This window comes from Lactuca virosa, chromosome 9, assembly GCF_052849685.1.
Source record: "Lactuca virosa cultivar CGN04683 chromosome 9, Lactuca_virosa_CGN04683_v6, whole genome shotgun sequence".
Lineage (NCBI taxonomy): Eukaryota > Viridiplantae > Streptophyta > Magnoliopsida > Asterales > Asteraceae > Lactuca > Lactuca virosa.
The window spans coordinates 54,310,827-54,337,595 of record NC_136434.1 but is presented as its reverse complement, the minus strand read 5'-3'; the positions used below and the strand labels follow the sequence as shown (position 1 = coordinate 54,337,595).

General features: G+C 36.2%; 2 protein-coding genes across 3 annotated transcripts; one reads left to right on the top strand and one right to left on the bottom strand.

Moving 5' to 3' along the window:
- The first annotated feature begins 3,249 nt into the window (after positions 1-3,249).
- On the top strand, positions 3,250-5,120 carry LOC145135800 (GRIP/coiled-coil protein). Its single transcript, XM_079070014.1, has 2 exons — positions 3,250-3,581; positions 4,848-5,120. Exons 1-2 carry the CDS (start codon positions 3,429-3,431, stop codon positions 4,914-4,916), a joined length of 222 nt encoding a protein of 73 aa, XP_078926140.1. The 5' UTR covers positions 3,250-3,428; the 3' UTR covers positions 4,917-5,120.
- Positions 5,121-5,336: 216 nt separating this feature from the next.
- LOC145135799 (zinc finger CCCH domain-containing protein ZFN-like) lies at positions 5,337-8,188 on the bottom strand. 2 transcript variants are annotated; one of them, XM_079070012.1, is made up of 7 exons: positions 7,856-8,188; positions 7,517-7,692; positions 7,378-7,440; positions 7,089-7,208; positions 6,727-6,999; positions 6,369-6,626; positions 5,337-5,808 (listed from the first exon to the last, which is right to left on the bottom strand). In XM_079070012.1, the coding sequence occupies exons 1-7, from the start codon at positions 7,938-7,940 to the stop codon at positions 5,548-5,550; spliced, it is 1,236 nt and encodes a 411-aa protein (XP_078926138.1). In that variant the 5' UTR covers positions 7,941-8,188; the 3' UTR covers positions 5,337-5,547. The 2 variants fall into 2 exon arrangements, with proteins under 2 accessions (XP_078926138.1, XP_078926139.1); XM_079070013.1 differs by having other exon boundaries at positions 7,517-7,674; positions 7,856-8,187.
- Between the last annotated feature and the right edge of the window lie 18,581 nt (positions 8,189-26,769).

The following is a 26,769-nucleotide window of genomic DNA, read 5'->3' as shown; positions in this document are numbered from 1 at the left end:
AACTAAAACAAAAATCAGGTAATCAATTTTGTTAAAAAGGTTTATATGTTACTATCGAAAATTGCATCGACTTTAGAAGTTACAAAGATTTCTCAATTACATAAGTAAAAGTCTAAGTACGAATGAATACAAAGAGGCTAAGGTTGTATAATCTCTTCATATGTTTATTTCGATTCATTTCAACAAGCCTTATTAATCTTGTCGTTGATATATTGCTTGGTTTTTGTTTTTCATAATGCAGGTGATGCATCCAAGGGTAAAATCGTCCAAAAAGCACATGTGTTCCCATGGCTTCTTCAACAACCAATGGTCTACGTGGCTTTACGGTTGTATGCAAATTACAGTAGGTGTGAAATGTTTTTTTATTTGTTTAATAGGAGCATAACTAGAAAACCTAAAACTTTCAAACTTAAAACCGAAAAATGGCATTGAACTTTGGAGTAAAAGCATCACTTATTATGGGTAAAAATTGAAATGTATTGCCCATATTTGTACAAGTGGTTATAATATGTTGCTATTTTTATAATCAAGCTCATCTCTCCTTTTGCAAATTCTTAGAATATCCTGCTATCAATTGAAAACCATCTCTTTTAGCAACGTACTTTGGTTTATTTGCACATTATAATATACAACTTTTTTTCCAAATTCTTTAAATAACACAGGTTAAAAATACAAGAAATATCAAAAGTTGTTTATTGTAGCATTCTACTGCTATTTCTTAAAATTATGTCAAATACAGCCATGTCATTCAATGTTATAATTGAAAGAAAAGAAAGTAGAATGCTCTCATACGCAACCTGATGAAAATACAATGCTATTTATTGGAATTGAAATGTCATTCTACTGATATGATGTAATTTTTGTTATGTAGGATCATGATTATTCACATATCAAAGGATTGTTGATCAACTTCTTGCACTAATTCTCCCATATTTATCAAAAGTCCATGAGTTTGTACTACAGTTTGGAGCTAATAGAACTATAAATATTTCTCAGATACGCTCTGTGAAAATCCTAAATGGGCGAATCGTAGAGAATGACAATGTACTTTACTGTGTCTACCAATTCAGGCAATGTACTTTAGTTTCACATAAAATCAACACCTTCCACCCCCCGCAACGTGGGGGAAAACTTTCTAGTTATAATTGATACACAAGGATTACATGACGTCTAATGAAAGCTATCATACATTTTCATATAACATGGTATGTATGACCTAAGAAACTCATTGTACTATTGTACCATTATTTAGTAGGTTTAGAAAATGTGTTGTATGACCATACCAATCATTCTAGAGAATTCACTCACAAAAATATCATAAGGTATAAATGGTATGAGCATACAAAATTTCATATGGCCATACTACCACCATCATCTTCCCCAAAAAGTACAAGTGCTCCAGTATAGGCAACACCTTTTGCTTTGTATGGCCCATGGTATAACATGATAATGAAAATTCCTAAATTATGATTAAACTCCTTTATTTGAACTTAATCTTATCAATTCTAATTCCAATAAATTAGGACGAATAAATGGAGTTTTCAACTTTTGTTTAAACATTTAATTAAAATATAATTAACTTCATTAACACCACTAATTCATCTATTAAAGAATGATCTTCTTCATCTTCAAAAAGAACTTAGTTAGATAATACAAAAACTATTGCCAAATCTGGATAGATCAAGGATGATCAACCATTTTTATAGCTCATAAACTTCATCAAAACCCCATAACATCAAATTTAACCAAATTAGATATTTCAACACATGATGTGGTCTTATAATCACACATAAATTAATTCTAAAACACTAACTCCAAACTTATTTAATATATAGAAATCAAATTCCAATGGATCTGTGGATGAGTTCACGAAACCCGGGCCTCAAATCTATCATTAGATATTCATAACTCTATTTTTAGTCGAGGACATGAACTTGCATCATTATATTATCGTTATAAATTTAGAATTCAACGATAAACTTGATCTAATCGCAATTTCATCATCATTTTCAGATTTTAAGAATATCCAACTTGCTACATAATTAAATGACTATAAAATGAATGAAATAAGTATGTTATGAGCTTCTCTTTATATCTTTAGATTAGAAAACACCATTAGATCTTCACTTTTGCTACCTATTTCATCATTTAAATCCAAAAATTAATTTTTATCTGTCTTGGCTCTCACACGTTTGAATGAGGAAGATAAGATGGAATTGGGGTTTTATGTTATAATCTTTCACATAATGGCACATTGGCTCCATAGACTTTTAACTTTCACATTTGTTCCCCAACTAGTTGTAAGACTTATGTACTACATGAGTTTATTCAAATAAATAAATAAATAAATATGAAGATTGAAAATTTTAAAAAGTTTGAATTCATAAGTAAAAAGAGAAAAATATTTAATTATTAAAATTAAAATGCTTATTTTTCTTTTAAATTTAAACAAATAACAATTTAAATAAACAAACAACTAAAATAAATGGATTTAATTTAGAAATTTAGAACTTATAAGGAAAGTTGTATTAATTAATTTGATGTGCACTTATTATTATATTTATTACATTCAAATATTATATGGAATTTAATAAAATTTAAAAAAACCTATAAAATAACATGTAGATATAATATGATCTAAAATTATCACAAAATGACATATATACTCTAATAAATGAAGGTTTTTTGCCACATGTCCCCTTCTCCTTCATTTGGACACATGACATTTTCTAGAATTTTCAAATTTTCTATTTTCCATTTGTCATTTTATTGTATTTTTCATTTTATTAAATTAAAATTCCACATTTAATATGTAAGGTAATATATATGTAAGGTATTTATTAGAAAGGGTTTGTATATGTAATGTATTCAATACATTAAATCCTTACTAATTTTAATAATTTAAAATTTTTCTCATTTTTCTTATAAATTCAAACTTTTTCAAATTGTTAAAATTTCATATTTAATTTTTGTTAATTAAACTCATGTAATACATGAGTCTCACACCTAGTAACATAATAGACGTGAAGATAACAACTATTTAAAGGATTTTTATTTATTATAGTCCATTATTATAATAGATTAACTCTTATTTAACCAACAAATCTTACTAATTATACGTCCAGTCTCGAATTTGAACCAAATATATACCCTACAAAATTTTAACCCACATAAATTTAATTTTGACAAAAACTTTATTTATTATTATTTTTTTTTTTTAGTATGATGCTTAAGAATCACCCTGTATTTGTCTCTTTTATTTATCGCCTTCGCTTTGATTGTCATGGTCAAGCTTTTCCACCCGTCGTCCGATATTTTGTGAATTATTGTGTTTCCTTTTTCCTTGAAAATTGAGTTTGATTCTCCGAAGATCGGCCCTATTTTGTAAACAATCGATTACTCAGAAGATCCGAAGTAAAACAACAAATATGGCGAAGCGATCAGGTCCCGCTAGAAGAAGAGACGACGAATCGTTACTAACTCGGGCTGTTGACTCAGTGTTTACGTTCATTCGATTTGCGGAGTTTGAGATCCTATTCGTTCTCTTCTTTGTCATCGCTTTCATCATCTTCAAAGATTTGGTTAGTCCTCTGCGTTGATTTCTTCTTTCACACCTCAATTTTTTACGCTCGATGGTTATTTTAGGGTTTTATTTAAATACTATGAAATATTAAGGAAACCTACCTGATCGAGTTATATTAATGAAACCTAAAGTTAAAACTCTTGATTGGGTATATTGTGAACAGTTTGCTCTGCAAATTGGACTTTGTTTAGGTGTAGTAGGATTAGGAATAATCAAAATCGAGTTCATCTGATCTTCCGTGGACAGAAATTACAACAAAATATGGCAAATATACGAAGGAATATTAAGAAACATGATCAAAACCTAAACCTAAAACACTAGAGGAACCGTTGGGATGATGAAACAAAACCGTAATGGAGTAATGGACTATATATGCTCTTAGTGATCTTCTTTCATGATGATGTTTAGTTTTCAACCTTGCAAATGAAGGCCAAAATGCTTTTTTTTTTCTTTTATGTGCATCATTGCATGTTATGGAACTGTTTCAAGATCATAGATGACAGTTCTTCCTGAATTTAGTCCAACAGTCCCTTGGGTGCTTCTCCATTTGGTATATAAATGCAACAACAACGTTGAAAGAATTGAGTTTCCATCCCTTTGAAGAGTTTACTATTCATCCATTTTTTTTGACATTCCAAGATTGCACTTTCTAAATAGCTTCTTCTTGTATGCTTTCAACAGGATGAAAAGAACTTGCTTGGCTTAAAGCCAAACCCAAAATTATAACCTTCAAGTTTCAACCTGTTCGATCGGTTTCATTTTTAGCCAATTTTTTTAAAATTTTATGCATTTCACCTCAATTGTTGAAGATAATATATAGCCTAACTTAACCCATGTTTAGATAAATAGGTATAAATTTTCACCTCTAAAAAATATGTGGGAAATCCATGTGATGACTTATGAGCCTATGATTTCATTTAAAAAGTTGAGAACAAACTCCACTATTTGAGGTTGGCTTTTCACATTAAAGTACTTGCCACTTTAGAACCACTAGGCTTGGATGACAATGAGGAAATTGACTTCCATTAACATTTATGTTGTAGTTATTTGGATTTTAGGAGTCCTTTTTGCCCCATCTGTCACACATGTCATAACAGGTTGTACTACATTTGACTGAGTAACAAGACATGACATAACATAACATAAGAGGTTGTATTATGTTTGGCTTGCATTGGACCGTGGACAAAGTTTGCAACTTATATTGTATCATGGAAAATGCGCAAACGTTTGTTTGAAACTTTAAGAATGAATGATTGGATTGCAGACATCAAGACCAGAATATAATCAGATCCTTGTGAAGAAGCCTGGAGGACCAGATTGGTGGTTGTCTTAGATAATGAAGGGAAGAAAAGCCTGCTGACGTGTAGTATTTGAAGGCCATGTAAAGCATTTTCATAAGTGTTGTGATTTTCATGGATTTTGTTAAATGTTTTTGAATTTTCATTTATATTAAAAAAAAAAAGTTAAAGAATAGTTGAACAAGTCAGAAGATGAGATGGTTAAAACAACAAAGCTGCTTGCAATTGCATTGTTACAATTTGTTGTCAAGTTTTTTTTTGGAAAGAAAGTGAAAGAAATGAGATATATTTGTTTTTCTAAAAAAAGAAATAATTTTTATAATCATATTGCAACACAACATCCAACTCGCTTACTTGCACAACAAGTGGCTTGAACAAATCTTGACTTGACCTACCATATGTTAATATGCCTGTTTGTTATGCATGTATTAGATAAGTGAGACGAGTGATGTAAATTAGACAAAAACTTAAAAACTTTTTTATCTCACCCAAATGTGTCAAAAAACAGAGCATTATATGGATGTGAAGATAATTAAAGCCTATCGATGGAATTGAATTCCAGAAGAATAGGTTGATTTTTAACATGCATTCTGTACATGAACAACATATAAATGAAGTCAAAGACAACTTTTTGAATAGGAGGTGTCCTTGTCCTTGTCCTTGTTCTTATTCTTGATGGTCAATGGAATTATCATTTGAAGGCATTTGTATTCTCTCTGATAGTGTAACTGAGACACCCTCCATATTCCCTTGTGATGTAATATTGAGTACCCCGCTTCCACCAGATGCTGATGCTAACATGTTGTGTCGATCAGATGAATTTGGAGATAAATTGTAAGTGAAGACTCCCATCGGGTGGTCAAACTTGCAACTTGGACCAAATTTGCATATCCCATAACGAGAATAGAAAATGCACAAAGGCTCTCCCTGTTCAAAATTCAAACCAACTTTCTATTACAATCATTCCAAATTATAATCAATCCAATCCTTCACATTAACTTTATCAACAGGGAATGGAATGAGAAACTCATGGGAATGGAATGGGGGATTGTGTGATTCCTACTCGTGGGTGTTTTTTTGAATGGAATGAAGTATTAAACGTATAAATTGTTTTTATTTATATAATACCCAATAAAAATAATAGTTTTTAAAAGTTTCAATAAAATAACTAAAAGTATTTGTTATGTATCATTCAATTATAAGATTTCATGGTATCCTTTAGTTTTTTTATTTTTGTAAACAGCTTTTTAAAGTGATTAAAAAACTTTTTTTGTCTAATTGAAATACATGTACATATCAGAAATGCCATGAAACATGTTGGTGTGTAATTTATATAGCAATATATCTTTATTTGGGTAAAATTTATTTAAAATAATACTCATTTTTTTCCCTTCAAACCAAACCAAACACAACACGATAATGGAATGTAATGAACCATTCCATTCCATCATTACCAAAAATACTCTTAATATCTATCATCAACTAACCCGACGTAAAGGAAGGCCGATTGGACTGAGTACACAGTCCGGCATCGGAATCACCCTTTCCCTTGGGTGATGGAATCTGCAAACCGCACCAAACTTACAGTCTCCAGTCTTGATGTAAAATTGGCAATCAGGTTGACCAGGTCTCTCAGGGAATACATTCTCCCTTTCCAGTGCATAATAGCCTTGATTGCTTCCAGTTGCTGCTTGATGTTGATGTTGATGTTGACTCTCTATAGATGAAAGGGAACCCATAGAACCCTAAACACAACCATTACCATGTAATTGATATGAATGAAATATTAATTAATTTTCAATTTTTGTGAAATTGTAAATCAACATATGTAAAACCTCAGCTTACTCTGTAGGCATTCCATCCTGGAACTGAAACCACACCCTGTGGTAAAATCATCTGTGCATAATTTGAAGGGGGTTGCCAGCGTGGACTAGGAACAAAGGAAGCTCTGGTCAACGACCATTGTTGACCAGGACTTGTTGGAGATTGTACTGCAGGATAAACAGGTGAACCACTAAATGCAACCATCATGTTAGATGGTTGAGGGTGGTGGAATTTACAAGTGTTTCCAAATTTGCATTGTCCAGTTCTTAAATAATAAGCACATTCAGCCTCATTCTGCATTACAACATTAACAACCAAAATGACTCATGACTTCTTAAAAAAGAAAAGATTTCTTTATAGAAATAAGTTTAGAAAATGCAAACCGGGCGAAGTGGATAACCCAAAACATTCAGTGAAACTTGCCCTGCTATTCCAGCTTTCTCTCGGGGATGATGAAACTTGCATGTTGCTCCAAATTTGCAGGTGCCTGTCTTTAAGTAGTACTAAAATGAAACAAGATTTTATAGTCAATTATATCATTAGGAAAATGGTCTCAAAAAATTGCCAACATAATAATATATGTGGAAAACTCCAAAACCGAAGAAAAAACACATGCTTATATTAGTATGACAATCACATAGACTAATCTCATCAATGGAGAAAAGATTGTACCTGGCATTCAGGTTGGCCTGGTCTTTCTGGATATTCTCCTCTCATTTTTGCAGTTGCAATAGCCTGAAACAAATGGTAACATGAACAAGTATCAGTAATTAAATCATCAACAAAGCTTGAATTTATAGCACAGTTTTACCAGTTTTCTGTTAGGAGGATGATTGAAACGACAAGTTGCCCCAAACCTACAAAGGCCAGTTCTGATATAGTACGAACAATCTGGTTCTCCTTCACGAACAGGATAAGGTCCTGACTCCATTGATTCCCTTGATCTCAAGTTCAATTGCCACAATGCATCTGAAATACCATCATAAACTAAACAAAGAATAAAAATCATCCATGTACAAAATTAACATCACATTGAGTACTGATGACTCCGATTACGCCAATTTCAGCAACAAAGTCAAAATCAAACTCCATAAACCATCAATTCTCCATCGTTAATCTACAAAAACAAACAGAGAAAGGAAAAAAGGACCTTCGTTTAACGGCGGAGACAAAGACGACGATACTTCGGCGGTGACAGGCGGTCGTGACATCGGAATTCCACTATCGAACTCCATACCACCACCACTGAAACGACGTCATCTCATCCATCAGCAACGGAACTGCTTCTCCGGTAATTTCATATCATCATATGTACAATTCACCTTTGGTTTTTGATTGTTTCAGATTTCAGTCGCTCGTCGTCTCCGATCAAATGTATGTGTGTGTGTGTGAGAGAGAGAGAAAGAGAGAGATAAAGAGAGGAGAATTTGGTCGCTGGTTCTCTTCTCTCCACAAACCAGAAGTAAGTAACAACCAACCAAAAACCAAAAAGATTATTGTGTGAAAATCAAAAATGTATTTTGCTTTTTTCACACGCGCGCACCAACAAACGCTCACGCGAGTTACGTGTCGCTTTCAGCATTAACGAAAGGAAAACCCACGTTTTATGGAGTTTGGGGATTTTTTAGTTTTACAAAACCAACTGCAAAAATCGGTTTATAACTACGATCTTAAAAAAACCGAGCAGACATAAGTTCATAACCAACTATATTTGGTTTGGTTTGTTTTGATTTGGATTTTTTTTTTTAAGTTTTTAAAAGATCAGTTTTTGGTTTTTAATTTTTGTTTAAATAAGGTTCTTGTGTTTTTTGTGTCATAACTAAAACTGAATGGATTTTTTTAAAAATATGTTTGTTATAAGATAGTTTCAATAAAATGATGAAGACATTTACGTGTTTGTATAAATCAAATATTAAAGGATGAGTCTGTATTTCAACTTTATAAATTATATAAAAATATAGTTGAAGCCTAGCTAATTTAATTTCAAATTTGATACAAAGACATTTAACATTTTATATTTATATTTTTCAAATTAGAAAACCTCAAGCTTGTATGTGGTCCGTGACTCTATTTGAGATTGAATAAATATAGATTAGCTTATTTTTTGTTATATTTTATTATAATTTGTATTTTTATTTATTTATCTTTTTTTTTTTGTTTTAGTTCCGTGTCCATCCAATAAACATCCCTCACTAAAGTATAATTGGTTTTAATATATATAAACTATGTACACGTACATTTTAAGGTATATTTTATCCAAATAATGTGAATTAAATGCATGTTATCTAATGTAAATTTCACGTTTTATAATGCTATTTTAAGGTATAATAATAATAATAATAATAATAATAATAATAATACAATATGAATAGAGATTAGCACTCTAACTTTCATTCATAATGACGTAAAAATTAAATCGATTTTTACTTCCCGAGTTAATATTTATTTGTCTTACTTATTAAAGTCATCGTGCATTACTATGAAGAAAATGATGAAGCCAACCATATAGTATGTTTCGTGTCAACATCAATCTTGCCTTAAAGGAAGACAAAGAATTAAGGATTCTAAAACATTTGATTCGGTAAAAAAGTTACATGAATGTGTATGTTGTTACAATATTTGTACATTTCTTTTAAAAAACTAGGTTATATCCTTAAAAACATTAAATACTACTTCAATGTCCTTATAAATTTTGAAATTACATACATATCACTCTAAAACTATAAATTTATCCTTTATATCCAAACTTAAATTTTAATTTGGATTGTATAATTTAAAAAAAAAAAAACTTACCTAAATTTTAAAATTTCATGAGTTTCCCAAAATACTATTTCCAAATTAAATCCCAAATTAGGCATCATACGTGGTGTGTAAAACGACCTGACTTTTCTCACTAATATTTTGGGGATTGTAACGTCCCCAAAATTCAACAAATTTAAAACTTTTCAAAACAACTTTTTTGTCTAATAGAAGTGTTACAAAACCATTGTTTCAAAACATTATTTAAAATCAAAGTCTCCCAAGATCCATTTAGTTGTAAAACCGAGGATGTATATAGTCATGTTTTTGCCTTGTCACGGTCCACTGAAGTACCTGAAACCATAAACCAAAACTGTAAACACGAAGCTTAGTGAGTTTCTCAAAATACCACCACACGAACATATAACATATACTAACAAACAACAACATGCATACAGAGCCTTCAGTCTAACTAGAACGCCTCGTCGGCCTACAGTCTACCTGGTACGCTCATAGAACCTACAACATGAATGGTACGCCACACCGGGCCTTCAGCCTATCTGGAACGTTCTCCGGGACTTCGGCCTGACTGGTATGCCCTACTGGCCTTCAGTCTATCCGGGACACCCTGGGTCTGTTGACCTTCAGCACAAAACAGGACCACCTCAACCCAACCACACACAACATGTCAGCTTATACATATCCAAACACATATAAGCCCAGTAAATCATAACAACATATCAATATGAACATTACCGGGTTTGTTGACTGACAGCACAAAGCAGTACAGTCTCAACCCACCCACATTACGGCGACATATACACAGGTAAACATATAACCAGCTAACAGACAAATAGGCAGATCTTACAAAGCACTGATCATAACATCATCATATATATCAGGATACATATCTAACAGATCGCTACAGCATACCAACATGCGATAAACTAGGATAACAATCCAATGGGTTGGCCTTGGTGCCTTCGACCCAAAAGTACAGTGAGGAAGACTCACCTCTCGATCTGATCCACAGCTGATGAGGACCGACTCTGAATCTCAACACTTTAACCGATACATGTTTCCACCGAGTGACTCATTCCATCAAAATCCCAAAATACATAAAATACCCTTAAGGTCCAACTTGGTCAAAGTCAACGGTCAAGGTCAACAGTCCATGTTGACCCAACACGTCGTGTTGACTAAGAAACATGTCGTGTTCCACGAGTATCCAAACAGTCGGGAAAACCTCAGCCAACACATCGTGTTGACTTGCAAACACGTCGTGTTCGCCAGAGTTCCAATAGCTTAATACGTTAAGCCATTTTCCTTGATTCCAAGAGCTCCAAAGCTCAGATCTAGCCCGAAATGTGATCCATAAGGATAAAGTTTCCCACTTTATCCATTGGGACAACCCAAAAAGGTCCAACACCCAATCCATAAAGCTTAAAAATGCAAGGGCTTAACCAATAAGCACTTAATCCTTAAGGTCTGAAATCCATCCTTTCCAGAAGTGATTCCAACACCAAAATTATCCCAAAGGTGGTGCTTTTTAGACATACATGTCCAATGTATGTCTTGAACCCATATTAGGTTAAAATGAGGATTTATGACCTAATCTCTATGCATGGCATCAAAACTTGATTAAAGACCAGATCCAAGACACTACTAGGTCACCTTGACCTGGAGATTCATAAAGTTGCAAAATTTATGAGATCTAACCATTTCAACATTCAAGAACAAGAAGCAAAAGGGTCAAAACCTAAGATCTAGCAACTTCAAATGATAAAAATAGAGTGTTGGACACTTACAAAGGTCCAGAAGAGTGCCAAACTGAAGAATGGGGGCTTTCTTGTCGGATCTTTGCTTCCTTCTTCCACCTTCTTCCCTTTTTAGCTCCAAAAACACCAAAATAGCTTCAAAAATGGGAGGAAAATATGATTAGGGTTTCTTTCAGGGATTGAGGGCTGATGGGGGCTGAGGGTGAACAAACTCTAGCCTCCACATTCCTTTATATAGGGAGCAAAACCCGAAATATTAGGGTTTCATTACCAGCCATCAAAACGTCGTGTTCCAAGAGGAACACGTCGTGTTGCCCAAAATGAAACCCACGCCTTTTCATCTCTAGACAAGCCGTGTTGGCGCCTCCAACACGCCGTGTCCAAACCTCAATTAAGTGATTCATTCTCAAAATTGTTCCTCAAAATTCTGGGTGTTACAACTCTCCCTCACTTAAATAAGATTTTGTCCTCAAAATTATTCCTTACAATCTCCTTTACAGAACTAAACGATCTTGACTGGACCCCTTGAATCCCAAAAACGATTGGGGAAGTCACCTTGCTCTGATGACTGCCCACCCTTACTGATGTCGAATCCTAAAAATAGAATATGTCACGAACCCTAACAAAGAACGAATCACAACGTTTCCTTAAGCCAATGAGTATCCAACCGCCATACCTGAAATTGAAAATCTTGAACAATGACGAACTCCAAGACAGACAGAACCAATCAAAAATGCTCCCGCAAAGACTCAACTTCACATCCTGAACCGAAAAACCTACGCGGCCTGAACGAATTTATAGATACCCGAAAACATATACCCCCGACCACCTGCCAGATCCTTGATAAAATTCGACCCTGACATACGATGGACTCCCTGACACGCCATTCCAACCACTGCTCCTATGAGCAAAGATGAGAATTCCAGGAATTCCACATTTACCTCCAATCCTTAACAATTCAAGTGTACCCCCATCAAGCAAAACACCTGATACATTAACGAAGAACCTTTGATTTGAGACTTCATGATCGGTTCCCAACCTTGATAATCAACCCCTCATAACAGCTTGCGAGCAAATGGGGTTATAATGCAACATTTCGAGAGATTTTCTGATATACTCCTGATACTCCCAACAACCTTTAATTGATTCTTTTCCAAACCAGCTGATTGTGCCTCCCGACTTCCATCAATACACCAATTCCAAAAGTACAATACTCAGATGAACTCAACAATTGTCACACCCCCAGCCATCGGCGGAAACACCGAGTAGTGTAACGTTATTCTTCGTATCACAGTTATATAACATATATTGAACAGTACTAAAGAAAATACATACCTTTATTGATAACTGAAAGTTACATAACTGTTTTTCTAGGACCTATTACATAATATCCGACTATGGCATACTTCTTAATGAACAGAAAGGTAATAGTAAAACTTCTTCTGTTCGAATACATACCAGCTTTTCAAGTTCCTGAAAACACATGCATTTTAAAATACGTCAACATAAAGTTGGTGAGTCCACAGTTTTTGACTCCATAAAATAATACATTTTTCACGTTCAAAAGTATAGTTTTGAAAGTATCATTTTGACTCTCCAACATTTAGTATGTATATTAGGTATAATAGCTTACTTATCAATTAAGTGTTATACCTAAACATTCCTTAACCCTAAGGTATAAGTAGGGGGAAACTTATACTTAACATTAATACTTGTATACAACAAAGTATAATGTTTCTAACAATTTGCTACCATGAGCCTGTAACCGCTGCTATGACATAATACCTCTGATAGAACACACTCATGATTTACCATGAGAAACAAACACACTCATGATTTACCATGAGAAACAACATCGTACGCTTCATCGACGCCGGAACAATAACAAATAAAAGGATAGTTCATCACTCGCTTTTGGTTGACTGTAGATAACAGTCACAAGTGGGGGGGGGGGGTCAACCCGTATACTAATTATACACGACTTCCTCGCTCACACGGGATTAACGGTTACAGTTCAGAGGATTTCCGCTAAGATCCCCAATCTTAGTTGATGAATACAATTACTCATGTAGACTTTGACGACTTCCTATAGCTCTAACAACAAAAGCATTTTCATGTCTAAAACCCTAAGTTACTAGACTATGCTTTTAAACATTACTCCTAACTTCATAATATTTAGGCAGTATAAAAGCTATATCTTGAAGTAAAACCAGGTTTTATCTTGACCTAAAACCAATAATAACAACATATAACGTTCCTAGTTTTATCTTGACATAAAACTATCAATAACAATACCAAGTCATAAAACTAACAATAACAACATATAACATATCCAGTTTTATCTTGATATAAAACCAATAATAGCAACATACTTTATAACTTAACATATAGAACTTCCGAATATAACTTTAGAACTATATCGCACTCAACATATATATAGAATCCTAAGTATAACTCAAGATCTACATTAGTAAATTAACATACTGATAAGTTGATAATAGTTGTATATATTCAAAATATTATATTTAAAACAACTATACCCCGGCTATTATAACTATATACTATCATATAGACATAATAATAACATATATATAATATCTAGCATGCGTTTTCCCCCGAAATATTAGAAAGTGGGGTCGTGAAACTCACCCTAGTAGCGTGATTTTATGTTATCTAAGCAAAAACGGTCAGCGTACGAGGTCGTCGGGGCTCGGGATGCAAGAGGGCCTCAGCAAAAGAGAGAAAGGGAAGAAGTTTAGGTGTAAGAATGGCTGAAGTCGGACCTGCTATTTATAGTAAGGATTTTAGAACCTCACGTAGTGAGTTTTATATGCTCACGTCGTGAGCCCTGCATGCTCATCCCGTAGACTTGCCATTTGCGTCCCTAGCTTCGGAAGGTGGCCATGTGACTCCTCACGTCGTAAGATATCCTTGCTCACGTCGTGAGTTTGGATCTTATCCCCTCGCAGCCTCGTCACACACCTTCTAGATTCCAAGATATGGATAAATGACTTCTCACGTCGTGAGTCATGTGCTCACGTCGTGAGCTCAGTCAGATTAGGGTTTCTGACAGCTGAATCTTCGGAAGGTCGTAACTTTCACATACGAACTCCGTTTTTGACGTTCTTTATATGCACGCGTAGGTATTTACAAGTACTACAACTCTCTTTTAGAATCCAATAGCTAATTCTAAGTCTATTTTAAATTCCTCTTATTATAGAGATTTATAGTGTTCGGTTTATTATAACTTCTTTTATGCGAAGTCAGATTCAGACATTCTCTATATTTTTGGAATCGTATGGACGTATACTTGGAGTTGTATCATAAAGAAAGTTAATATTTGTATTAGAATTTATCATGATCTACATAACATTCTTTTCACATTACTAGTTTAACAAATCGCATTACATGATTGGCATAATCACATGTGATTGTCTATTGACCTATTTTGACTAGTGTTACATTCTCCCCCTGTTAGAATAATTTCGTCCCGAAATTTATCTTATGGATGGGGTTTTGCCAAATAATTGAGGGTATTTTTCTTTCATTTGATCTTCACGTTCCCAAGTAAATTTAGGTCCTCGTAAAGAGTTTCATCGAACTTTCACTATGGGAATACGACTTTGCTTTAATCGTTTGACTTCTCGATCCATAATCTCAACAGGTTCTTCTACAAAGTTGAGTTTCGTATTGACTTGTATCTCTTCGAGAGGTATAACAAGAGTGTCATCGGATAGACATCTTTTGAGGTTTGATATTTGAAAAACATCGTGCACATTACTTAGTTCTTGAGGCAACTTGAGTTGGTATGCGACAGAACCAATTCTTGCCAGAATTTCAAAAGGTCCTATATACCGTGGGTTTAGTTTGCCTCGTTTCCCGAATCGAATTACACCTTTCCAAGGAGAGACCTTCAACATTACTTTATCTCCAACTTGGAATTCTAAAGGCTTACGTCTTACGTCAGCATAGCTCTTTTGACGATCACATGCAGCCTTTAATCGATCCTTAATTTGCACGATCTTTTCAGTTGTCTTGTGGATTATTTCTGGTCCAGTACGTAAGGTATCGCCTGTACGTTCTCTGTCCATCTGCGTATCTCCAACTTCTGCCCAACATACTGGGGAACGGCATTTTCGTCCATAAAGAGCCTCAAACGGTGCAGTCTTGATGCTGGTGTGATGACTATTGTTGTAGGAAAACTCAATTAACGGTAAATGAGTATCCCATGCATTTCCAAAGTCTATTACACAGGCTCGGAGCATATCTTCTAAAGTCTGAATGGTTCTCTCACTCTGTCCATCAGTCTGTGGATGGTAAGTTGTACTCAGATCTAGACGTGTTCCTAAGGATTTTTGTAGAGATTGCCAAAATCGTGAAGTGAATCTACTATCTCGGTCAGAAATAATAGAATTTGGAACTCCATGCAATCTAACAATTTCCTTAAGATAAATTCTAGTTAGCTTCTCCATCTTGTCGTTCTCCTTAATTGGTAAGAAATGGGCGGACTTAGTTAATCTATCGACTATTACCCAAATAGTGTCGGACCCACTAGGAGTTTTAGGTAACTTAGTGATGAATTCCATTGATATCTACTCCCATTTCCATTCAGGTATTTCCGGTTGTTGAAGTAAACCTGAAGGCTTTTGATGTTCTGCCTTTACTCTAGAACAAGTCAAACATTTGCTCACATAAGTAGCAATTTCTGCCTTCATGTTTGGCCACCAATAATGTACTTTTAAATCCAAGTACATTTTGTCAGAGCCTGGATGCACGGAATATCTGGACTTGTGGGCTTCTTCTAAGACCAAGTCCCTGACTCCACCGAACTTAGGCGTCCAAATTCGGTTCATAAAGTGTCGCGTTCCGTCATCTTTTTGTATAAGTTGCTTTTCCATTCATCGCAAAGCTTCGTTCTTGATGTTTTTTTCTTTTAGAGCCTCAAGCTGAGCTTCTCTAATTTGTGCGGTAAAGTTAGAATGGATAGTTATAGTTAATGCTCGTACCCATCGGGGTTTAATATATTCTTTCCGGCTCAAGGCATCTGCTACCACGTTTGCCTTTCCGGGATGATAACGAATCTCACATTCATAATCATTCAACAATTCAACCCATCTTCGTTGTCTCATATTAAGATCTTTTTGGTCGAAGATGTGTTGGAGACTCTTGTGGTCGGTAAAAATAGTACACTTAGTACCGTATAAGTAATGTCTCTAAATTTTTAGTGCAAAAACTACAGCTCCCAATTCAAGATCATGGGTAGTGTAATTATTCTCATGCAACTGAAGTTGTCGTGATGCATAGGCGATAACTTTTCCTCTTTGTATCAACACACATCCTAATCCTTGATTTGATGTGTCGTAGTATACAACGAAATCTTCTGTTCCATCTGGAAGGGATAGGATTGGTGCACTACACAACATTTGCTTCAGTTTCTGAAAAGCAGCTTCTTGTTTGTCTTCCCAGTTGAACTTCGTATTCTTCTGGGTTAGTGTTGTAAGTGGCTTGGCTATTTTGGAGAAATTCTCTGTGAATCTACGGTAATAGCCAGCAAGTCCTAGGAATTGACGCACCTCTGTTGGCGTCTTTGGTGCTTCCCAATTCCTGATTGCTTCAACTTTGGATGGCTCAACATGAATTCCTTCGTTGCTAACTACATGACCTAAAAATTGTACTTCTCTAATCCAAAACTCGCATTTGGAGAATTTAGCGTACAACTTTTCTTTTCTTAGTAGTTCCAAGATTATTTGCAGGTGTTGACCATGTTCTTCCTTGGTTCGTGAATATATCAATATATCATCGATAAATACGATCACAAATTTATCCAAGTATGGTTTACAAACGCGATTCATGAGATCCATAAACACTGCTGGGGCATTGGTTAATCCAAAAGACATAACTAAGAACTCATAATGACCATAACGAGTTCTAAATGCTGTTTTTGGAATGTTGTCTTCTTGTACTCTGAGTTGATGGTATCCTGATCTAAGATATATCTTTGAGTAGTAGCTAGATCCTTGCAGTTGATCAAATAGATCATCAATTCTTGGAAGCGGATAACGATTCTTGATCTTTAGCTTGTTCAGCTCCCGATAATCAATACACATTCGAAAGGATCCGTCCTTCTTCTTGACAAACAAGATTGGTGCTCCCCAAGGTGAAAAACTTGGTCGGATAAAGCCTTTGTCAAGAAGTTCTTGTAGTTGGCTAGACAATTCTTGCATTTCAGATGGAGCCAACCGATAAGGAGATTTAGCTATTGGTACTGCTCCTGGAATTAAGTCGATGCGAAACTCGACTTGTCGGACGGGAGGTATTCCAGGTAGATCTTCAGGAAACACGTCAGGGAAATCACATACTTGAGGTATGTCCTTGATTTCTTTTGTCTTTCTCTTCCTATCTACAATGTGGGCTAAGAATGCACTACATTTCTTATGTAGATATTTCTGGGTCTTTGTACAAGAGATAACTTTGAGGTTCTTCCCAAATTTATCACCATAGATAATCAGGGCTTCGCCGTTTGGTAAGGGTAGTCGTATGGCTTTTTCATGACATAGAATTTCGGCGCGGTGTGAAGATAACCAATCAATGCCAATTATGACATCAAAACTCCCGATAGGCATTGGCATGAGGTTGACGTGAAAAAGGTAATTATTAAGAGTTAACAGACAGTTTTCTAAGATTTCATGTGTTTTCTCAGTTTGACCGTTAGCGATTTCTACTTCATAGATTTCTTTTAATCTTCTAGACTTATGACTTAACAATTTTCTAAATGTCGGAGTTATAAAACTTCGATCTGCTCCAGAGTCGAAGAGTATAGAAACATATAAATTATCTATAAGAAACGTACCAGATACGACCGAAGGGTCTTGGATAGCATCTCTGCTTCCAATCATAAACGCCCTGCCACGTCCTATGCCTCCTTGACTCCTTAACTTTGGACATTCTTTCTTGATATGTCCAACCTCCCCACACTCGTAGCATTTTCTTCCTTCACCACGGCTTGTCCCATTATTGGTTTGTTGATCGACTGTTGCAGGTGTTGTGCTCCTGCAGTAACTAGCAGTATGCCCCTTTTTCTTGCACTTCATGCAGACAAAACAGTCACCTGGATGATGACGGTTGCACTGATTGCACCATGAAGATTTTGGTTGTGTAGGTACTGCTGTTGTGGCTGCATAATTGGTTGCCACTTCTTGTCTTTTCTCAGATGATTGTTTGGGATTCTTCCTATTAAACTTGCGCTTGTTTGTTCTAGATTTGGGAGACTCGGCCTTTGAGGCCTCTTCTGTTCCTTGGATCTCTGTGAGGGTTAGCTGATGAGCTATCCTCTTGGTGCTGTCATAAGTCGTAGGCTTTGATGCGATCACCATGCCTTTGATTTGCGATGCTAAACCCCAGATATATCGCTCAATCTTTTTATATTCAGGGGTTACAAGTGCTGGACACATTACAACAAGATCATTAAATCTAGCGGTATAAGCTTTTATCTCTGAACCCTTCATGGTTAGGGTCCACAGTTCTTGTTCCAGTTTATGTATCTCCTCCTTAGGACAATACTCCTCTACTAGCATCATTTTTAGCTCCTCCCATTTCATGGAATTTGCAGTATCAATTCCCATGGTATTCACATGGTTGTTCCACCAGGTGAGTGCTGCATCAGCAAAAGTACATGCTGCAAATCGTACTTTACAATTATCTGGACAGAAGCTTATTTGAAAGACGGACTCTGTCTTTTCTATCCACCTCGTCAAATTAACTACCTCTTCATTTCCATGAAAGCTTTTTGGCCTGCAATTCATAAAATCTTTGTAGGTACATGTTCTAGCGGTCCCTACATGGCCTTCATTTCTAACTCCATCTCTTGTGACATTAGATAGAGCCGCAACAATTCTTTGAGTTATGATTTCTTCAAGTTGTACTGTACTTATTGAGGGGTTTATTTCTGGTGGTGGTTGCGGTTGTTGTTGTTGTTGTGGTGCTGATGGTCGGTTAGGGTTTAGCCGATTACTCCTTCTAGGCATTTTGTTTTAGTTCCTATTATAAATAATAAGAATTTTTATGAGTTTTGTTAATCATTTAATACACGAGTACTAAATACTCCAGTTATTATTCACAGTGTAAAACATAATAGACAACACAATGATTACTGTAACGTATGCTTCATATTATTACCAGCGGTTACATCAGTTTATTTAGGTTTATAAGAGAAAAGTTTCTATAAACATTGCAAAATTTGCAAGGTTTTCTACATCCTTGCTATAAACTTTCCTCTTTTCGCCTTAACTAGTCTGATTTTCTCTATTTACATAACCACTAGTTGTACCTTATCTACCAGAAACCTAAGTGATGACCCAGCACGTCAGTGACATTAACCACTTGCTCTTCAAGTGCTTGAGTTCTCTGCTCAAGACTTCCCGTGCATTCTTCATTTCTTGAGGTTTGATTGTAGAGCTCTAACTCTGCAATCCTGGCATCGTGAGTAATCATGTCATTATAAGCAAAATTTATACGATGATGGACATCCATCACCGATTCCTGATCTCGTGTCCTTTGTCCTTCTAGCCTTCGCACTCTTCCAGAGAGATGAGTAGCCCTCCCTTCGACAATTTCCATCTTGTCTTCAATTTTCACACTTTTCTCAAACAATTGAGATAAAGTGTTATCTTCAGAAGAATGTGGGAGATGTGGTCGAGATGATTGACCAGTCTCATACATCTTGGCAGCTCTTTCTTCCGTCACCCACCTATCAATGGTTTGTGCGATCCGTGCAGGTTCATCTGGAACTCTATGACTTCCTGAAGATGTCGCCTTCTGATTCTTCTTAATCTTTTGCCATATCGGTATGGATTTACGTGCCGTGCGTTTCATTTTTACTCCTCCTGGAACTTTACTGTAAAGAGTGTTCAGTGGTGGTAAAGATGATGCCACCGACTCTGTCTCCTCCATGGATTCACTTTCTTCCATTGGTTCACTCTCTTCCCATTCGTTGGAGGGTAAAGGTGCTCCATCGTCAGAAGGTATTGGATGAAAGGTGGTTGGATTTATAGGGTAGTAAGGATCGCCTACTATCATGGGGAATGAAACTTCCTCTTCTTCATCCGTGTCCTCGATGATTATCCATTCTCTTCAATGTGCCATGCCGAATTCCTATACGTTTTGGATCACCAAAAAGTTTTAGTCTATCAAATATTACTCCCAAATTAAATAGTTCATATGATCTGATCATAATAAAATGTAGTTGCGCACCTACACCTAGTTGTGATAGGATATATGCACATATAAACTTTAGTTGGAATATTTGATCTAAATCCTTGAGATCAAAAACATTTCGGGTATTAAGGTGTATTCTCACCGCGGGTCTGAGTCTTTATATATGACTCTATATTCTTATTTATTGTATTCACGTTTTTACTATTGTTTGTTACTTCAGGTCTATCTGATAAGGCTCCGGCCAGTCAGGACAGTCGAAAGGGCAGGATCATTTTAGCATATAGCCGTTCTGAAATCCAGCAACCCAAATCGACATGTCTATCTTTGTCACCGCTCCCGTAAGTAGTCCTTCAGTAGAACAATTAATAATACTTTTTATTTATAGGCTAAGGGATATACCTAAACCTAATAGAGTAAGTCCTAAACTATAGACGTGTTTTCCTAAGAAAGTACTAGTTCACTATAGTTAATAGCTCTGATACCAATTTCTATCACACCCCCAACCATCAGCGGAAACACCGGGTAGTGTAACGTTATTCTTCGTATCACAGTTATATAACATACATTGAACAACACTAAAGAAAATACATACCTTTATTGATAACTGAAAGTTACATAACTGTTTTTCTAGGACCTATTACATAATATCCGACTATGGCATACTTCTTAATGAATAGAAAGGTAATAGTAAAACTTCTTCTGTTCGAATACATACCAACTTTTCAAGTTCCTGAAAACACATGCATTTTAAAATACGTCAACATAAAGTTGGTGAGTCCACAGGTTTTGACTCCATAAAATAATACATTTTTCACGTTCAAAAGTATAGTTTTGAAAGTATCATTTTGACTCTCCAACATTTAGTATGTATATTAGGTATAATAGCTTACTTATCAATTAAGTGTTATACCTAAACATTCCTTAACCCTAAGGTATAAGTAGGGGGAAACTTATACTTAACATTAATACTTGTATACGACAAAGTATAATGTTTCTAACAATTTGCTACCATGAGCCTGTAACCGCTGCTATGACATAATACCTCTGATAGAACACACTCATGATTTACCATGAGAAACAAACACACTCATGATTTACCATGAGAAACAACACCGTACGCTTCATCGACGCCGGAACAATAACAAATAAAAGGATAGTTCATCACTCGCTTTTGGTTGACTGTAGATAACAGTCACAAGTGGGGGGGTCAACCCGTATACTAATTATACACGACTTCCTCGCTCACACGGGATTAACGGTTACAGTTCAGAGGATTTCCGCTAAGATCCCCAATCTTAGTTGATGAATACAATTACTCATGTAGACTTTGACGACTTCCTATAGCTCTAACAACAAAAGCATTTTCATGTCTAAAACCCTAAGTTACTAGACTATGCTTTTAAACATTACTCCTAACTTCATAATATTTAGGCAGTATAAAAGCTATATCTTGAAGTAAAACCAGGTTTTATCTTGACCTAAAACCAATAATAACAACATATAACGTTCCTAGTTTTATCTTGACATAAAACTATCAATAACAATACCAAGTCATAAAACTAACAATAACAACATATAACATATCCAGTTTTATCTTGATATAAAACCAATAATAGCAACATACTTTATAACTTAACATATAGAACTTCCGAATATAACTTTAGAACTATATCGCACTCAACATATATATAGAATCCTAAGTATAACTCAAGATCTACATTAGTAAATTAACATACTGATAAGTTGATAATAGTTGTATATATTCAAAATATTATATTTAAAACAACTATACCCCGGCTATTATAACTATATACTATCATATAGACATAATAATAACATATATATAATATCTAGCATGCGTTTTCCCCCGAAATATTAGAAAGTGGGGTCGTGAAACTCACCCTAGTAGCGTGATTTTATGTTATCTAAGCAAAAACGGTCAGCGTACGAGGTCGTCGGGGCTCGGGATGCAAGAGGGCCTCAGCAAAGGAGAGAAAGGGAAGAAGTTTAGGTGTAAGAATGGCTGAAGTCGGACCTGCTATTTATAGTAAGGATTTTAGAACCTCACGTCGTGAGTTTTATATGCTCACGTCGTGAGCCCTGCATGCTCATCCCGTAGACTTGCCATTTGCGTCCCTAGCTTCGGAAGGTGGCCATGTGACTCCTCACGTCGTGAGATATCCTTGCTCACGTCGTGAGTTTGGATCTTATCCCCTCGCAGCCTCGTCACACACCTTCTAGATTCCAAGATATGGATAAATGACTTCTCACGTCGTGAGTCCTGTGCTCACGTCGTGAGCTCAGTCAGATTAGGGTTTCTGACAGCTGAATCTTCGGAAGGTCGTAACTTTCACATACGAACTCCGTTTTTGACGTTCTTTATATGCACGCGTAGGTATTTACAAGTACTACAACTCTATTTTAGAATCCAATAGCTAATTCTAAGTCTATTTTAAATTCCTCTTATTATAGAGATTTATAGTGTTTGGTTTATCATAACTTCTTTTATGCGAAGTCAGATTCAGACATTCTCTATATTTTTGGAATCGTATGGACGTATACTTGGAGTTGTATCATAAAGAAAGTTAATATTTGTATTAGAATTTATCATGAACTACATAACATTCTTATCACATTACTAGTTTAACAAATCGCATTACATGATTGGCATAATCACATGTGATTGTCTATTGACCTATTTTGACTAGTGTTACAACAATCATGATCACTGGACCTACAGCATGAGTCTGGAATGCCCCCGATATTACACCGATCCTACCGACATTACATCATTCACCCAACGCCCCGGGCCTAAAGATACTCACCTCGTTCTATCGCCTTGCAAGGACCTAAACAACGTCCCTCACAACGCCAACCGAGCACAAAATGCCGAAATCTTATCACACACAATTCCTTCCATAGAACAACCTGCTACCAATGCAAAACCCTACGAAAACATGGTTGCCCACGACCCGAGAACAGGATAACGGTTGCACCTTTGATCCAATTTAAAGGCTATCACCTAGAAGAACCATGCGAGTAATTTGATCCAGGCCCCAATGCTATATTGTCCAGCCCACATACACACAATGAATTACCACAATGCATATTTAGGGAACCCATAACCTCATCCAAAAAGGCAGAAATACCAAAGCTCAATCGAACGACAAACCTTAATCATTAACAGAAGACATCCTCATGATCGATCGAAAAAAGATTCCATACTTGATTGAGACTAAAGGTGGCAAAAATTGACACGAACCGATATCTACACAAAATAAACGGGTTTAGGTTAGACTTTTCGACACATTTAATTAAATGGGTTGACACGACACGACACGGATATTAAATGGGTAAGGTTATGGTTAAGATTTTCAACTCGAAAACGACACGAAAATAACTCGTGTATGTATATACATATATATTATAAAAATTTTATATTATATATATATATATATATATATATATATATATATATAATTATAGATTGTATTGGGCTAAAGAAACATATTGGGCTGTAATTGTGTTGAAAGGGTATTTGGCTAATAAAAGAGTTTTTTTTACCTAATTAGCTGATGAACTAATTTCTTTCCTTCCATCCGCACTCCAGTGACCACACTCCACAGTTCACACTCCACGAAACCACGAAAACGCTCTCAATTCTCGTCTTTCTTCGCCCCTTACGTCGTTCGTTACTTCGTTCAATCGTTCCTGGTGAGTCATAGCAGCTACCGATTTACTTCCTCCCACATATCAATCGTTCCTTGTTTACATCGTTCTTGGGTTTTATTCTTATATATTCTTTTTGTTGTTGTTGCAGTTAAGTTAACCATGGATGAACCAATCAACTTGTTTGGTTATGAAATTGATGTATCTGGTGACGAAATGGGACATGAGATGGAAGAGGAGGTTGGTAGTGCACCACCAATTTCTAATCAGAATATGCATAAACCGAATTTGTCTGGTAACCCTGTCAAACGAAAACGTAAGCTTACTTCTCGTGTTTGGAAAGCCTTTGAAATACTTAAAGAGTAAGATAGTAAGGGAAATATGTTGTGCATTGCCAAGTTGTCATACATAGAGTTGGAGTCTTTACAATTTCTGAATTTAATCCATTTATTTAGTCAATTACTTTTGTCTTTAATTAGTTGTTCTAATCATTGCATTCAAAACCCCCCTATTTACTGGTGGTGACCAAAATACCTTGCACAAAGAGGTATAGACTGATTGTCTCGTGTCTCTGTGGATCGACCCTACTTGCCTTATACTACCTTTTAGTGCAATATTGTAGTGTTCGTTAGGAGTATATCGTACCCCTTTATTTGTTGGGTTTGACACGCCTAACAAATTGGCGTCGTTGCCGGGGACACGGTGTTACTAATTGTTTATGCCTAGATCTTTCCATACAGGTACACCACTGCCAATTGATTCGGAGATAGAGAAGACTGCAAAGAAGTTAAGGAAGCAAGACAAGATTCGCAAGAAGCAACCGGGTTCCGAGACTTCTTCATCATGTAACCCTCCAGTCATCAACATTTGGGAGGACATACCCCTCTCAAGTGTATCCGCATCCGAAACAGAAAGCCTATCACTCTCATCTCAATCAACCTCACCCAAAAGTACCACTCCACCCTCTTCACCTACTTATAACATTCCAAATATTACACCTACAAAAACTTCAACCACTACTCATACCATGGGAGACAATCATAGAGGGAATCCACCTCCAAACCCACCACCCGAACAAACCCTTCGCCAATGGGCGAGGCAACAGGTCACTCAACAACCTCTTTGCATCACATATTCGGCAGCCACGAATCTTGAATTAAAGTCCCGACTCATCCATCTACTCCCAACCTTTAGAGGCTTGGAAAATGAAGATCCTCATAAGTTTCTCACTGAGTTCCATGTTGTATGTGTAGGCATGAAACCACACAATGTCACAGAGGATCAAATCAAGATTAGGGCATTCCCCTTCGCGGTGCAAGATGCAGCAAAAGACTGGCTCTATGACCTCCCACCGGGGACGGTTACTACTTGGGTAGATCTTGTGGGCCTCTTTTTGGACAAATACTTCCCAGAGATGAAAGCTTCAGCCCTACGGAGGGAAATAATTGGAATCAAGCAACATAAGAGAGAGGCTTTTCACACATATTGGGAGAGATTCAAGAAACTTTGTGCCCGTTGTCCCAAACATGAAATCACCGAATACCAGCTTCTCCAATACTTCATTGAATGCATGAATCCAATGGAGAGAAGGCTTCTTAATGCCTCTAGTGGCGGATCTTTACCCGACAAGACTCCAACCGAAATCCGCAATCTAATCAAGAACATGGCTGAAGACTCTAAACATTCAAGCCATGATGAAGAATGGTACATGGATGCACCCCAAGGTGTAAAAGAAGTCCAAACTCCTCAAATAGAAGCTCAATTTTCCGAGCTTACCAAAGTGGTAATGATGTTAGCTAAAGATAAAGGTGTGCAACCCACACCCCGCCCTTGCAGTATTTGCACTCAAGTGGGGCATCCAACTGACATGTGTCCTCAACTTCAAGATGAGGATTATGAAGAAGCAAAAGCCATGGGAGGCTTTTCTGGGTCAAATCAAAAGGGATATGAGCAGCCACGGGGTGATCAAAGATGGAACAACACTCAAGGTTGGGGAGGACATCAACATGGAAGTTATCAACCAAGTCAACCACAGCAATACCAACAAAGACCACCTTTTCACCACAGAACTTCCAGTCAAGGCATCCACAACACCCTCCTCAACAAGCGGGTTCATCAAGTATGTCCTTAGAGGACATAGTGAAGACTTTGGCAACTAGTACACAATCTTTCCAGCAAGAAACAAAAGCGAGCATAAAGAACTTAGAGCAACAAGTTTCACGGCTTGCTACTTTCGTAAGCAAACTAAAATCTCAAGGAAAGTTGCCTGCCCAAACTAAAACGAACCCAAGGCACAACGTGTGTGCCATCACTTTGAGAGGCGGAAAGAGCTACGATGGACCAAAAGTGTCGGTTGATCAAGAAGAAGAAGAAATAGTGGTCAAAGAGGCAACCAAAGAAGAGAAGAAGGAAGATAAAACAACCGAAAAGAAGCCCTTTGTCACTGAGTCTAAAGCCACACCTGCTCCATTTCCCGAACGATTAAAGAGCACGAAGAAAGAACGGGAGGAGAGTGAGATTATGCAAATGTTCCAGAAAGTTCACATTAACATCCCACTCCTCGAGGCCATCAACCAGGTACCTAGATATGCAAGGTTCCTTGAGGATCTTTGTGTCTCTAAAAAGAAATTGAAAGGAAACCAAATCGTAAAAGTTGGGGAAAATG